Genomic DNA, 17,447 nt, shown 5'->3' on the forward strand with positions numbered 1-17,447 from the left:
TAATTATAAAAATTTTATTTTAAATAATTGAATTCTTGTGGAAAACTTTATTTGTGAAAATAATTGAATTTTTCGTTTAATTGATTTAAAATAGTTAGTATTCAAAATAATTGAAATTCTTCTTTTTTTGTTATTTATGAAAATAATTGAATTCTTGCGAACGATTATATTAGAATTTTTTAAAATAATTGAATTTCCAAGAAGAAATTTATTACTTTTAAAAATAATTGAATTTCTTGTGATGAACATTATTATTATTTATGCAAATAATTGAATTTTGCAAAGAATTTTATTAAAATACATCAAAATAATTGAATTTTCAGGGAAAAATTTCGTTAATTATCGTCATAATTGAATTCTTCCAAAGAATTTCAAAAAATCATTTTTTTAAATAATTGAATTTTCCGAGAAATTGAAACTAAATTTTTAAGAATAATGATATTTTTTTAGCAATTCCTGTAAAATTGTATTAAAAATAATTGAAATCCTGCAATGAATTTTATTAAAATTTTCAAAAATAATTGAATTTCTGAGAAGAATTTTATTATTTATGAAAATAATTGAATTATTGCGACAAATTTTATTAACATTTTTAAAAAGAATTGAATTTCGATGAAAAATTTTGTTATTTTTGAAAATTATTGAATTTTTCATAAGAATTTTATAATCGTTGTTTTAAATAATTAATTTTTTCGTAATTTAATAAATAATTATGAAAATTTAATTCTTAAAAATTTAATTCTTCAGGAAAACTTTATTTGTAAAAATAATTGAATTTTTCGATTAATTAATTTAAAATAGTATTGGAAATAATTGAAATTCTTCCATGAGTTTTATTATTTATGAAAATAATTGAATTTTGGATGAATTTTACCAATTTTTTTTATAATTGAATTCTTTTGCGTTTTATGAAAATACTAGATATTGAAAATAATTGAATTTCGAATTTTTTTTTTTGAAAATAATTGAATCGTAAAGAATTTGATTGTAATTTTTGAGAATAGTTTGTTGATTTCTATTATTAACGAAGTTAATGTAGTGGAAATTTTAAAAACAACAGAAATAGTGGCTTTTAGTGACTGAAATTTAAAAAAAAGTATCCGAATAGACTTTTTAAACTTAAGTCCTAAGGATAATTGATACAATAAGAAAAATCGCCCTAGAATATTTTTCTATAAATCTGTTTATTTATAAATACATTACATTAAAGAAATAAATTGAAATCGTAGTGATTATTTCTTTAAATACAACTTCTTGATTCTTTTAAAGTTTCATATTTCTAAATAATAATCTTCACTTAAAAAAAGAATTTTTCATCCGGACCTTGTAATCATAACTTTAAATCGTAACAAACTGAAACTATTCTTTTAGTATTCTCAATAGTAGCATTTGCGAAAGTATTCTCAAAACTCAAAAGTACCCGAGTTCATCATCATCCCATTTTTTATCAAAGTGTTGCAATAAATCATGTTTTCGAAAATTTCTCCTAATCGCTAAATTTAAAATTTTCTTAAACTTTTGCACAACATTTTTTCCTGAACCTCCCAATCTTGGAGTAAGTTCCTGCAAACTTATATTATTTTTCTCCAAAAATAAAATATTTGCACTCTTTCGCCCTTGAAAATCGAACCAAAGTTGATAGAGACTCTTAACTACTTCGAAGACCTGTTTATTTGCACCGCTAACAATTTCAAAGAAATCTCTCAAATCAATAATTTCCTCCAGGTGGAACATTTGTTTCGATTTATTGAATTGTTTATCGAACAGGAAAGAGAATATATTGTTAAATACAACATAGGAGGTAGATCCCGTTCCACGTAAAACACCAGCTAAACATTTTAAATTAACTCCGTTTGCTTCCAACGCACGAAGATAATTTGATTTACTTCCCCGTTTATCGAACCAAAGATCACAGAGTTCCTTAAAAACGTTCACATCCGTCTCGTAACCTGAGATGATACCGAAGATTTCTTCGATACTTAATTCCTCTTCTAAATTTCTCATGTAGTATCGCTTCGAATTTTCATCGAAGACGAAATTGTGAAGATGTTCGAAATATTCGGAGACCTTTTCACCTTTTCTGATCAGACATTTTGCAATCATTCGCGAAGTGATTCCATTTTTTTCAAAGTGTTGTAGACGTGGGGTTTTATCGCCCCTTAGGTCAAAGAGAAGATGGTAAAATTCTTGAAACACTTGACTCGTTTTAGCCCCACAAGCTTTTAGAATCGTCATCGTAAGTTGTAGAGAAATTCCCTCTGCTTCTAATTTCGTCAAATATTTCGTTTTCCTTCCGTTTGAATCAAAACATTGATTGTAGAAACTTTGGATACTTTCCGCAGAAGTCGAACCTGAATCTTCAAAGGTCATATACATGTCTATGGGTGTGACTCCATTTTCCTTGAAAGTTGCCAAATACCGTGTTTCTTCTCCTTTTGAATCAAACCATAGATTGTATAAATTTTTAAAAGCCTCCGCGGCATTATTTCCCGAATTGCCTAGAATGACAAATAAATATCGTATGTTCCTTTTTTCATAACTCAGTGTCTTTAGGCAGAAATTTCGTTCACCATTTTTATCGAACCATAGTTCGTGTAGTTCTTTCATTTGACCAACAACTTCGTTTACATTCTTACAACCTACCAACATTTTCGCTAAATGTTGAGGAAAAATTTTGTGTCCCAACATTGTTTTCAAGTACCACTTTCCTTGGGGTCGGTCTAGAAAATCCAAAAGTTCGTTAAATTGGACACTTTTTTCGTTTGGGAAAATAATGCTCACGAATCTATCCTTTTTGGTAAGGTTAGTTTTACCTGATTTTTTGTGTCCGATAAGGAGATGTTGTAACTTTCCGGCATTAAAAGGTCCGTGGGAACTTAGGGTGCATAGGTCGTCGTATTCGGTTTGATCGATTTTCTTTTTCTGCAACTTTGATTGTAGGAAACTTTTTAGAGCCTGGGGGTTATTGATGATTGGTAGTACTTCCTTGATGACACGTTTCCATTGAGGACGGTAACGGGACGCCTTCTTCCATGTGGGGAATAGTTCAAAGAAGGAATAAATCTTTTGTTTTAATTGTGATTTTGAGTGGGATTTGTTTTTAAACATGTAGCCCTCTTCAATGTCTGATTCCTCTTCTTCGCCATCATCATCGCGAATGGGGTTTGTTTCTTCAAAGTCTGCATAGTCTTCGTAGTCATTCGGTTCGTAATCGGGATTGTAAACTGAACTGGAAGTCGATTGGTCTGGTATTGCCTCGAAGAAGTCTTTTCTGATTACTTCGTCTATTGGTGTCCTAATGTTACTTGACGACGCTTCTTGATATCCTCCCATCACTTCATTTATTGATGTCCTAATATTACTAGAAGAGGCTTTTTGATGTCCTCCCATCACTTCATTTATTGATGGCCTAACATTACTAGAAGAAGCTTTTTGATGATCGTGGTATGTTTGATAGAAGTCTTTCCTATTTCCCCTCATTACTTCACTTGATGACGATTCTTGATATTGTTGATAATCCCGATACTCTTGATAATTTTGACACTCTTGATAATCCTGATAATCCTGATGCTCTTGAAAATCTTGACACTCTTGATAATCCTGATGCTCCTGAAATTCTCGATATTTGGGATACTCCGCAACAAGTTCGGTCTTCACCTCCTCCTTACAGGCCAGGTTCGTCAGAAGCCGATCAATTGGCGAATCGACACTCTCAAGAGAAGAGGAAAGGGCTCTAAATTTCTCCACCGCTAGACATCCGGCTCCGGACAAAAGTCTACAAATCCCGGCGAGGGTCTTTCCTTTCGCCTCCAGGTTCCTTAAGACTGGTGTTTTGGCACCACTCGCACTAAACCATCGATCGAAGAGCTTTTTGAAAACCTTTCTAACCTGACAACCGGTCTCGACCAGAATGTCCAAAACAACCGTCAGACTAATTCTCTCCTTCTCCAATGTCTGCGAATAAAGTGTCTTCCTTCCCCGCTTGTCGAACCATAAATCGTACAACAATCGAAATGCAACCATAGGATCGCCCTCGGGTCCCTTGATAACACTGCAAATTTGGGTCAAACTCAGTCCCGCATCACACAATGTTTGTAAAAACATTGTCATTTTCCCACTCTTATGAAACCAGAGATTGTACAAATTCGGAAAATTATGCGGCTTCGATATAACACTACAAATAATTGTCAAATTGATACCATATTTCTCCAGGTTTCTCAAACTTTCAGTCTTTTGTCCATCGGGTTCAAACCAGAATTTATAGAGGTCTTTAAACTTCTTCACACTCTTTTCTTTACTACCGCTTAGGATTGACGAAATTTGGGATAAGTTCACACCCTCCATTTGAAGGGATCGTAAATAAATCGATGGACAACCGTAATCGTCGAACAGGAGATTGAAAAAATTAACAAGAGTGAATCTACACGTATTCCCCGCGTTCCTTAACATATCGCTCATGTTCTCAACACCAAATCCCTGCCCTTCGAAAAGTTTCAAAAACCTCTTCTTATTCCCCTCCTGATCAAACCATAAATTATACAACTCTAGAAACACATTTTTAGCCTTTGTCTGTGATCCCCGAATCATGCTCGCCATCCGAAAGATGTCAATTCCATTCCTTTTGAGTGTATCCAAATAAACCGTTCCTTCCCCCCTGGTCAAAAATGTAACAAATTCGGGAAACTCGGGCACATCCAACAGTTCCATCGCACTTTCGGCGAATTTAATCTCTTCGCAAAAGTAACGATTCTGTACAGGTGGATTTTTCAAATCATCCGCAACTTGCGCCATTACTCCTTTTGTCATAGGACCATAATCGTACGACTTAAGATAGCGTAGCGCAATTTTCTGCAAACCTTTTAAATCATACGGCACACGAGAATCCATATCGACAATTTCCTCTAGACCTTTGAACATTTCATCTGAACTGTACTGCCTTACAGCGAAAACAACCCGATCGATAAAGATCCTTTTCACATCGATCGGATTCAGTGGGGAAAATTTATGATAATCGAAACTATCCGACAGGGTCAGGAAGTCCAGGAGCTTTTCAGTCTCGACCGGAGAGAATTGATAGATATTATTCCTATCAAAGAAGGAGTGTTGAAACATAGAATACCTTTCTTGACTAACATCCAGCCTGGAGAATTCTAGTCTAGTTGACTCCTCCCCTAAAATCAAGTCCCTTACCACCTCCATACTTGCATTTGTAAAAATTACAAAATAATCCAGACCAGGATCGAAACTACGAATAAAGAATTTCAAGTGCTTCTTGATATGAAAAAATTTGATTTGTTTCTCGAATTCGCAACGATCGAATTTTTCGAAATTCACCTCAAGGGGTATTAGACAAAGAGAACTATTTCTGCAATTCATCACGATACTGTTTGCATTGAATCTCTCGTTGAATCGTAGCTCAACGATATTATCCCACATGAACATTTCATGGAGGCAACAATTAAAAACATCAAAACTGTAAATCGTGTTCAGCAAACTACCCGCATGTTTCTTTTCCTTATCCTCGTATTCCTCTTCGATTACCAATTGCTCGAGAATTTCTCTTCTAAATTCACTGTAGTTTTCATTGCTCCTTCTGCATTCGGACCTTACGACGTGTACCAATTCCTCGACTGTTGGTTGATTCACAGCAAAGACTACTCTATCGAAGAATTTCCTCTTCATTCCCTCCTCGTGTAATCTATTCATTCCAATTCTATTTTTAACTTCATTGGAAAATTTCACCAGTGTTGACAAGTTTTTCCCATTCTTTCCAAATCGATAAAATTCGCAATCATTGTCGAAGCCAGTTTTGAATAGTCTGATCAAATCGGGATCTGTTTCGGAAGTCAGATGCTCGAGTTGTATACCTTCTTCCGGATTATCGACATCTTGTAATTTCAGCTTATTTCCATCGTGTGTTAAATCCAAGGCGCAATTGGTGTAGAAAATCAAATATTTAGGCGCGTCTGTCGGTTTTTCGAGGTAACAAAGTAATTCGACGGCAAATTCGCTTAAATAATTACTTAGCGATGCATCTTTCGCGGAAAACAACGCTTTGTGATTTATACACTTTTTAGCGTAGTACGTATCAACATGTTGTACTCTAATACAATAGTAATCTCCATTAAAGCATTGTATGATATTATTGAATTGACCAATTTTTGTTGTTTTGAATATAGCGGATTTTGGGGGATTTCGAAACATGTGCGCACGGAGTAAACATAGTGCGGACAATTCAATTTGATATGCGAGACTCAATAGACGATGTGGAACATATTCGATTTTATCAAATTCATTTGTTTTGATTTGTTTTGTAGACAATTTATCGCAAGTGTTTGATGACAAATGTTGTCTATCGTTCTCCAAATAATTCACATCCTCGTTATATTCTTTTGAGGTACTTGCAGATGCTGTCCATGTATTTTCACCTAATACAGAAATATTCCACATTATTATTATTATTCCACATTATCATTCCACATTTATTTATAATGTAGAGAAACTAATAGATTAGAATTTTCTAATATAGTGAGAAAATAGAAATATGTTGAGGCTCTGATATACGTACGTCTTTTTTTATTCTCGTTAAATATTTGTTCCTCTAATTTTCGTTTATCGATATTCAATTCGCTTGTTAATTGTCTGTTGTCGTATGCATTGTTTCTTAATAATTGATCCGAAGAATCGTAATTGTATGAATAGGGGTTATATCTTTCCATTATTGGCCAATTGATTTAGTTCCAATGTTGCGAACTGAAAAGTTACAAGATTTTTAATAGATATCGTATTTTTTTAAAGAAAATTTTTTAAAAATTTATTTTCTCATTAGTTTTTGATTAGAAATATTCTGCTTGAATTTCTTCGTAAAAATGCTTGATCTTAACGTATTTATGTTTGTTTTTTATTTTTCAGTTATTTAGATGGAGAATCTGGTCCGGTGTGTTGAGGATACGGTCCTGGCGTTTTCATGGAAACGACGCATGCGCATTTGGTAAGTTCGGAAAGAAAGCAACTGTCGAAGGTTAAGTGTTTGTATTTCGTTCGCCGATTTTATTCTTTAGCTTAGCAAACATTGTAAACCTTTTATTGTAAAATTGTTGACGTAAATTTGTAATTAAGATTGTTAACACTATTTCAAACGAATCCAGGTCCGGAGGAAATTCGTGTTTTCAATTTAACATCTAACATTTTATTTTTGTTGGTTAGGAACAGTAAAGCTTTAATTTGACACCGTGGCAGTTGAGAAGTTAATTTTTTTCCCCGAGTTAAGTTTCAGTGCCAATTTGGAATTTATTTGAATAAATAAAAATTTATTTCAAAGAAGACGAAGGTCTAAAGGTTTTTTGAAAATGAAAAGACAAATTTTTAAATTCACTATTCCTAGTGATATTTTATTTGAATAAACAAGAATTTATTCAAAGGAGACGAAGGTCTATATGTTCTTTGAAAATGAAAAGACAAATTTTGGAATTTACTATTCCTAGTGATATTTTATTTGAATAAACAAGAATTTATTCAAAGCAGACGAAGGTCTATATGTTCTTTGAAAATGAAAAGACAAATTTTGGAATTCTCCAGTAAAACAAAATTATACAATACAAAACTCTTTATTTATAAACACTTTGGTTTAAAAAACTAATTTTTAATTATATTTAATACATTACTTCAGTCTTAGAAGTCTAATTTCTCTTCTAAACAATTATTTGTACTGTAAATCAATCTTATATTTAAATTTACTTCTTAATTACGACTTAGAAATATTTTTCTAAACTATTAATTCGTATCACAGCATCTCGTGTAGAAATACAAAAATATTCTTCATTGAAAGAAAGAAACAAAGTTTAAAATTCATTTTTCGCTATGTTTATCAAGTCTGGAAAAATAGAAAAGTAAATATAGCGTAAAAAAAGTAGTTAAATATCGAAGTAACTCGAAATTACTTAGTATTATTAAGTACAGAATTTAAATTTCTTTCTTAATTTCTATATCACTTGTGTTTTCATTCTCCTCTACTTTAATCTTTCTAATTAACGGGTTTTCTTCCCGATTTTCAGACAATTGATAATCGGGAGTAATTTCCGTTTTTATTCTAATTAGTCGATCTGGTGATGATTCAACGTTGTTTAAAGAATGAGAAAGTTCTCTAAATTTTTGTGCGGCCATATAACCTTCGCCGATCAAAAGTTTAGATATTGCCGAAAGGGGTCTTCCTTTGGCTTCAAGATTTTTTAACAACTTGGTTTTCTCTCCATTATTATGAAACCAAGAATAGAAAAGATTTTTAAAAACTTCGCTCACGTCATTGCCAGTTGCGGTCAAAATATCAAAAATAGTTGATAAACTCACATTCTCGCGTTCTAATGTTTTCAGATAAAATGACTTCTTTCCTTTATTGGTAAACCATAAATTGTACAATTTATGAAAAGACCCCACAACATTTTTCTCTGCTCCCTTAATAACACTGCAAATTTTCTTCAAATCAATTCCAACTTGTTCCAAATTTAGCAAAAAATCTTTTTTTTCTTGCTTTTCATTAAACCAAAAGCTGTACAATTGTGCGTACAATCCTCCAGATTTGTGTAAAACATCACAAACCATAGGCAATGTAATTCCATGATTTTCCAAAGTCACTACACTCTTTGTTTTACCTCCTTTTTTTAGAAACCAGTTTGTAAAAAGAGAAAGAAATTTTTTCACACATGAGAATTTAGTATCGGTTAGAAGAATCGAAATTTGTGATAAATTAATACCTTCTCCTCTTAATACTCTTACGTAATTTGTTGGATTTCCCAAATCGTCAAACCAAAGATTGTATAAGTCGTAAAGTAAATTTCCACTCTTGTCTCCAGTTCCAGAGAGAATTCTCCTCATGTCTTTAACACTAAACCCTTGTGACTCGAAATTTTCTAAATATTTCGTCTTCCTTCCTTTAAAGTCGAAGAATAATCCGTAGAATTTAAGGAAATAATTTTCGGCATTTTGAATAGGTAATTTCTCGAGAATATTTGCTATATCAAAGATGTCGATTCCATTTTTTCTCAAAGTGTCCAAACAAACTTTTCCCTTCTCCTCGGTGAGGAATTCAACAAATTTGGTAAATTTCGGAACATCTTGTGAATAGGTGACTTGTCTCGCAAATTCAATTTCCCTCTCAATGGACTTTTGTTTTTGATCAAAATTATTAGAATCATCCAAAAGAAGTGTGTTCACTAATTCTTTGGTCAAAGCACCAGTTTCATGAGACTTTAAATAGCGTATTGTAATTTTCTGATAATCCTCAAAATTGTAGCGCGAAAAAGGAGTCTTCTTGATCTCTTCCTCCAAAAATTTGTTCATTTCCAAAGAACTATTTTGTCCTACGGCGAATATAATTTTATGGAGAAATGATGACTTGACTTTCCTTGTTGGTGGTCGGAATTTACCAACTCTTTGTGATGAACATTCGGATGGAATTGTCAGTAAACCGAAAATTCTCTTTCGAGTTTCTGTCGAAAATTGAAAAATATTATTCTTATCGATAAAAGAATGACGAAACATGGAGTAGTTTTTTTTGGAAATATTCAGTGGGCAGAATTCTAAATTGGTAATCGTTTCGTTTGACTGTATCACCTGACTAAGAGTAGCATTTGTAAAGATTACAAAGTAATCGAGATGTTTATTCATTTGTTGACTGTAGAAAGAAAAGAGATCATTAATGTCCAAGAATTTCGTTTGTTTCTGATTTCGTTCGTCAATTTCGACTGGTTTGAAGTAAAGAAAACTGTTTTCGATTTTCATCGCAACATTGTTTGTACTACATCTCTCGTCGAATTTAATACCAGAAATATTGCCATGGAGGAACATTTCATAAACACAAGAGACAAATAAATTAAAACCGTACATCATATTCATTGGATTTCCGCTTTGGTTCGTATCATTTTCCTGATCCTCGATTAATTGCCTCATCACCTCTTCTCTAATCATCCAGTAGTTTACATCTCTCACTTCCTTTCGAGTTTTACTGACTAATTCCTCAATCGACGGTTGATTAACAGCCAAAATTAACCTATCGAAAAATTGTTCCCTTATTTCCCCCTCACAAAAATCTTGCGCGCTTATTTGATTTTTAACACCATTTGGAAATACCACTAAATTCGATAACGTTTCCCTAGTTTCATCATCATCCGCAAATTGATAAAATTTCCCCGAATTACTTTCGAGTAACCTAAATAAATCACTGTTCGTATCAGAATTAACAGTTTTCAGTTGAACATACGAATCAGTTAGTTTCAATTTCACATCATCCGTTACTCCCAAAATCGAATTTGTGTATAAAATTAAATATTTCGGCATATCTGCTACGTTTTCTAGGTAGAACATTAATTCTAACGCAAATTCCTTTAAATAACAGGAAAGAGAATGCTCTCCGGAGGTTAATAATGATTTTAAATCGTACCCTCTAGTATCAAAGTAATCAACTCTAATGCAAAAGTATTCACCTTCGTATTGCAGAACAATATTATTAAATTGACCGACTTTGGAATTTCGGAATATTCCCGAATTTTGGGAATCTGTTACAGTATTTTTTCTATGTGAGCATAAAATGGATAATTCTAGTTGATACAAAAGGGTCATAAATTTACAAGGGTACAACTGTTTGAATTCATTGAAACCACTTTCCGCATCTGGTTTTTTAGATTTTTTTCGTTTTCTTGTCAAGTGATTCGTAGATGTATTATTTTTGTCAGAGGTACTTGCTGCTGATGTCCGTGTACCTAATGCAAAAATACATATTTAGTAGGATTTGAAATCTAGTATTTAATGGAAGATGGAATAGTAATAGATGATTTAATGTATTAACAGGAGAGAGTAATTCTCTAATACGTACAGCTTCTCTTGTTCTGATGATCCTGATGATCATCTGTTTCATCTGTAAATTTTCGTTTTCTAAATTGTTCGCTTATTACTTCTTCATTTCCTTGCGGTTCATTTTGTAAAACTGGTGTAGCTTCATGATCAGCCGCACAGGAAGATTTTTGTATTTCCATTATTATCGAATCGTTCGAAACTGAAATGTTACAAGACATTGAATTTTTAATGTACTTCTAAGTAGATATTTAAATACATTTGGTGGTTTATTATTTATTATTAATTATTGTTTATTATTTCTAGAAAAGTGTTTGGTTTTAAACTTCCATTCTCAGTAGAGATCGTTATCATGACACATGACAGTCAGTTTGTTCAAAGCATTAGGTGTTGTGTTAAAAGCATAGGTTGCTACTAATAGCCACCTATACGGTTTTTACTCTCCCTGCACGGGAAGAAAAAAAGTTGTAACTGCTTTCTTTTTAGTTGCCATGCTAATCTTATGAAGTCAAGTAGTTATAACCGGAGAGCAAGGCTTGACTTGGCTCTCCAGTTGCGTCTATAGTTTTCTCAGGCAAAACCGACTGATACCGACCAAGCGATTGATACTACTTGAGGCAGTCAAGCCAAAACTACCTGGTTGTCAAATTGTTCTGACTTGATTTCAGTACTTGTGTTCACATCTGTGTCGGTCAAGTAATTTTAACCGGTGTGGCTGCAGATGTCTTTTATTTGGCGAAGTCCAAAACCCAAGTACGACAACCAGAACTGTAAGCTGTTTGTGCCACCGCACCGCTAAAAGAACCACATCCCTCAAGAGAATTCAGAGTTCCTAAACTGTGGGTTCACCTAAGAACCACAGTTAATTTTTTTTTTGAGGAATCCGAAGTCTCTTGATTCTCTCAGTGTACTCCTAGTTCTTGTAAAGAAGCATCTTTGTAAGCCAAAAGAATCCTCTTTGGATTCTTCAAAAGCTGACAACTGATTCTGCTGTCTACATCAAGAAGACATCAAGTAGTTACTTATCATCTGCTATACTCCGAAAAAAGTTAAGTGTTGCTACTCTACCTATATTTCTTTATGAAATATTAAACAGAGTGTAGCTGCTCTCCCATTTTTGAAACAATTTTTCATTATGATGCGTATGCACCAAGATAACAGCAGTATTATGCTGTCGATCTGATGAGATTGAAATCTTCCTCCAGAAATTCCAAACTATCAATAAGGCAGAGTACTGTCCCTTCGGGAACGTTACTAACCCTTGTGATGCGTCTACGCTTCTGAAAACTGATTACAACAACACTTAAGGCAAGAGAGCGCAGCTTTACTACCACTGAGGTGTGACAGCAACACAAAACTTTTTCCTGTGGCATCAGTGCACTTACTAGAAAAACAAGTTCATCCAAATTACAAATACTTAAATATTCTCTGATTTCGTATAGCATTCTCTAAATACAGTGCCATCACGACCAAATGCATTTTCATGTAGACTTGTTATTATATTAATTTTATCATTTATGTATTTTCATATTTATGTTATTTATTTATCATACTGATGTTAGTTAATTATTTACCACTAGTAGGTTTAAATTGAAGGTTTAAGTTTGCCATTAATGTAAGGTTTAAATTTGTCATTAATATAAGGTTTCTTACCATTAATTTATGGTTTATATTTACCATTAATATAAGGGTTATTTGCCATTAGTAGAAAACTAAAATTTGCCATTAATAGAAGGTTCAATAAGATTTTAAATTACCATTAATAGAAGATTTAAGTTTGCCATTTGGGAACGGCTAAACTGCAATAGGCCATCTGGTGGGAGACCGACATATTCCTCCATTTTCTTTCTTTGTCTCTCTTTAATTAACAGCTGTTAGAAAGAGTAGAAAAAACAAAATGGAGGAGAGATCGGTCTAAAGTCACTAGATTGTTACTAGACCACCGTTCCCATTAACAAAAGTTTTGTTTTTCATCAATAAAAGGTTTGTAAATTTACTTAAATTTACCATGAATAATTCAAGTAGGTATATATTAGAAAAAAATTTATTACTCGTTTAATAATTCTTACTTTTTCTGCTCCTTCTGCTTCCTCATGGATCCTTATGATGTGTGAAAGAGTGATCATGGACACTGTTACACTGATACTTATTCACTGCTACAGAACTTCTAAAGTAATCTGGCTGAAGTATTGGTACCCCAATTAGATGAAACACCAGCAGAGTTCGTCTTCATCTGAGTCTTATTGTCTAGATCGAAAAGGTCGAGGATCTTGATAGATAAACTTAAGTTTTTCGAAGGTATCCACAGAGTTCGTACGGAGTCCATTCTTCATTGGATGATAGAAAGTATTTTCCACATTGGTTTCATTTTGGTTAATAAATTTGTTCTGTCCATTAACAAAGGTTGGGAATTTATTCTTATCTCTCCAATTCCCTTTCGAAAGGAATGAACAACTGGGTGCAAAAATGAATTATTTGAACTTCCATAGGTGTCCAACTAGTTTGTCACAATATCCTAATTCCTTTTGAGGAACCGTGAGTTTTAATTTTCCTACCAATATGTTTGTCAAACGTATAATAATTTTCCTTTTTTTGATTAGTAACGCCTCGTCTTCAAAATCTGTTTCCGTAAGTTCTTCGGTTTATTTAAAAACCATAACATAACTTCTTCTTTCAGTCAATTTGGATAGATTAGATTCAATTTTACTTTAGGTTCCCCATTCAGTACTTTTTGAGAAACACTAATATCCGTTGGAGTCCAAACTTCTGCGATTACTAGTTGATATCCCCTGACGATCGCTGGGGAATTCTCTGCATTATTCTTCATTTCACTGCATCCTGGAACTGTTCGGGTGAACCTGTGACAATGAGCAGCCGTAGGACCTTGATGAACATCGAAAGATCCATTTTCTTCAAAGGGTAAGTATTCCTATTACTTCGTAGTAATATCAGGAAGTTTAGAGAATTAGCATACTCGATTTGAACAAACAGTACAGACTCTAGTGGTAGTTATGAATCTATCAGAAGAGAATGCATTCTGTTTGGTAGCGAAATCTAATCTGCTATTCTCCTCCTCAACCTGAAATTGACCCTTGACACGATCCTGGGATAAATCCAATATCCGAAAGTATCTCAGCGAAAATCGGATTTTCAGTGTGCAAGCAATGCACATACCGTCCATAATTATCAATCTAACTCTTTGGATTCAAAATTTTAATCCAGTTTAGAAAATATGGACTTTCGGTAAATGACCGAATTTGTAAAAATTTTCAGTGTTGTAAAACAAAATCTTTGGGAAATATTGATCAATTTTTGGTGATTTAAAACTGTTTCACGATAATCGGAAGTTTCAAAAAAAATAAAGTAGGTATGCAAAAATAAAGTATCTTAAAAGTGACTATAAAGTTACTTAAAACATCTTATATTAAGATGTTTAGGCCAGAAATATCTTAAATATAAAAAATATAAAAATAAAAAAATATAAATATAAAAATATTTAGGCTAGAAACATTTTAAATATAAGATGTTTTAAGTAACTTTATATAGTCATTTTTAAGATACTTAATTTTTATTTATTTATTTATTTACACTTTTAACCCGCAGTCCATGGGGACCATAAATGGGTTACTATATACAAAGCTAGATTGAAGTAGTTTAACATATTTGTTGATTACGAAGTTTCATTATAAAGGCATTGATCGTCAAAATAAATTAATTTCTGGTGCTATGAAACAGATTCAAATTTGGTTTCATAGCAGTGTTGTCCCTACCAAAAAGTTTCAAATCACCTTGAAGATCGTTAAGGAGGGTAACCCAGATTTTAAATTCGTTTTTTTCAAAATAATTTGATTTTGAATTTTTGTAGATCTTGTATAAATTTATGTACTAAGGATTTTGGGGCTTTTGAATTTAAATTTGAAGTCAGATATAAAAAAAATTCAAAATGTCGACCACAAATATTTAAAAAATTACATATCAAATTCGATTGAAACTTATTACTCGGGGGTTTTTGGGGTCGCTGATTAATTAAACTTGACGTCCATTTTTCAAAATTTGAAAATTGCTGATTTAATAAGGCGAACAAATTTTTTTTTTTTGAAAGTTCCCGGATTTGTCTAAAGTGTTTACTCAGAGGTTTTTAGGTTCACTGAATTCAAATTTAATATAAAAATTAAAAAAATAAAAATTGGGACTCTTAAAACTTTCGAGTAAACATTTTTGGACAATTGTGTCAACTCTTTAAAAAATTTGGTCGACATATTGGATCCGCCATTTTGAATTCTTTTTATTCTAATAAAATTCAAAGTCTTTAAAACTTTTTAGTTAAAATGGTTAAAATATAATAAATTAATATAATTAAATGTTTATTAAAATTGAATTCTCATAAAGAATTTTATCAACAAATTATTAAATAATTGAATTTTTTCGACGAATTTTAATAAAATTTTAAAAAATAATTACATTTTTCGAGAAATTCGATTAAAATTGTATTAAAAATAATTGAAATCCTGCGATGAGTTTTATTATTTATGAAAATAATTTAGTCTTTTTAAAAAATTTTATAAATCTTGAAAATAATGAAATTACTGCAAAGAAATTTATAAATTATTTTATTATTTTTTATTATTTTATATTATATTATTTTATTTTTATTATTATTTATAAATTCCTGTGAAATTTTTATTATTTATGAAAATAATTAAACGTTTGCGAATAGAATTTTTTTAAATAATTGAATTCTTTTGTAAAATTTTATTAAAATTAGGAAATATTAAAAATCATTTAATTGAGGGAAATTTTGCTAAGAATTTTATTAAAATTTTTAAAAATAATTGAATTTCGGAGAAGAATTTTTTTATTTTTAAAGATAATTGAAATTTTGATGAGGATTTTTCAAAATTTTTGAACATAATTGAATTTTTAGGAAGAATTTTATTACTTTTGAAAATAATTGAATTTCTGCAATCATTTGTAATTGCTTCAAAATTCAATTTTTTTTTAGTGTTTTTAACTAAAAATTTTCTATAAATCCATTATTTTTAATAATTAATTAAATATATATATTAAAAAATGTAACTAATTCCAGAAGAATTTGAATTACTAAAATTTTTCAAAAATCTAAATTCTTTAAAATTTCTAATTAAATTCATTGAAAATTGAAATTTTATAAAATTTCAATTATTTATAAAATAAAAATTACATATAAAATTTCAATTTAAAATTGAAATTTTCAAAAGTTTATTTATTTAATGTTTAATTAGTAAAGAGTTCATAAGTCAAACAAAAAAGACACAAACATTCAGAATTTCGTTAAGAATTCTAAAAATTGAATTTTTTTCCTTTCCAATAAAAGAATTTAATTTTCTAATTTTTTTTTAATTCAATTTTTAAACATATTTTCCATTTCTTAAGAAAAAAAATCATAAATATTATTTTAAAGCATCATACAAAAATAAAAAATAAGCTATTTTCTAAGATATTGATAAAAAATAAAATATTCTAAAAAAAAAATAAATTTAAGATTATTTTCAAAACATAACAAAAAATTTATCTTTTTTTAAAATAATTTTTATTAAGTTTTGAAGATTAAAAATTTTTTCAGATTTTTCAATATTTTTATTGAAAAATTCTGAAAAAAAGATTGTTAAAATTTTTCAAACAAAAAATTCCACAATTAAATACTTTTCATATTATTCTCTTCACCAGAGAATGTATTATTTTAATTTTAAAAATATTGGAGAATAAATTTCAGTGGCTGGATAAAACACTTTTGTAGATTTAAACAGAAGCAATATCAGAGTATATCAATAATATTTCTTGCAATAAATTTTTCAAACATTTTTATAAGAATTTCTAAGTTTCTTACCTTATATTCAATCAGATGTAAATTTAGTCGCAGTTTATCTCAATAATTACTGAAAAACATAAAATTAAATTATTTTTATTCTGATTAACAATTACGAATATCGTAAAAATGAAAATTTATTTTAAAATTTAAATTTCATAATTTAATAAAATTTACTAGTTTTTTTCTCTTTCAATATCAATAATAAAAAAATAATTTAGATGCCCGAGAATCTTTGAATATCATCACAATGGCAAAACATAATCTATATATAATGAGAAACCTAACCTAATTAAAATTATTTCCATTTTTCTCAAGTTAATACAGATTATAATGATTTTCAAACTGTAAAAAATCTACGAGAAACTATATTTGTTGTAAACTTTCTAAATTATTTTCTATTTTTCTATTTTGTGATAAATGTAAGTAGAGATTAAAAAATAAATACATGATAAACTTAATCATTTTTGCATATAGGTAAAGACAGTGTTTCTGTGACAAATGTTAATAGAATTTTAAGAATATTAAAATTAGGAAGTGTTAACTGAAAATTACTTACATGTTAATCTCTTCATATTTAAGTAAATTTACTGAGAAACCAATTTTTTATACTGTAAAGACTGTAAATAATAATATAATCATTTGAGATGAATTATTCAGTACGGTCTATGAAAAAAAGGCTCTTTCAGGTTGAGTCCACAACTATTCCTTAGGGGGCATTTACACCTGTATCGACTATCGGTAGAAAAAAAATTCA

General features: G+C 30.6%; 1 protein-coding gene across 1 annotated transcript; it reads right to left on the bottom strand.

The window, feature by feature from the left end:
- Window positions 1-1,165: 1,165 nt before the first annotated feature.
- On the bottom strand, window positions 1,166-17,400 carry LOC122509697. The gene is made up of 4 exons (XM_043623929.1): window positions 17,250-17,400; window positions 16,712-16,760; window positions 6,569-6,753; window positions 1,166-6,428 (listed from the first exon to the last, which is right to left on the bottom strand). The coding sequence occupies exons 3-4, from the start codon at window positions 6,717-6,719 to the stop codon at window positions 1,411-1,413; spliced, it is 5,169 nt and encodes a 1,722-aa protein (XP_043479864.1). The 5' UTR covers window positions 6,720-6,753; window positions 16,712-16,760; window positions 17,250-17,400; the 3' UTR covers window positions 1,166-1,410.
- Between the last annotated feature and the right edge of the window lie 47 nt (window positions 17,401-17,447).

This window comes from Leptopilina heterotoma, unplaced genomic scaffold (assembly GCF_015476425.1).
Source record: "Leptopilina heterotoma isolate Lh14 unplaced genomic scaffold, ASM1547642v1 Lhet_61, whole genome shotgun sequence".
Lineage (NCBI taxonomy): Eukaryota > Metazoa > Arthropoda > Insecta > Hymenoptera > Figitidae > Leptopilina > Leptopilina heterotoma.

Bases quoted from the DNA above. Each gene is read 5' to 3' on its own strand.
- LOC122509697 (XM_043623929.1), bottom strand. From the start codon at position 6,719: ATGGAAAGATATAACCCCTATTCATACAATTACGATTCTTCGGATCAA. The intron at 6,429-6,568 runs GTACGTATATCA...TTTCTGTATTAG, and splicing joins TAACGAGAATAAAAAAAGAC to GTGAAAATACATGGACAGCA.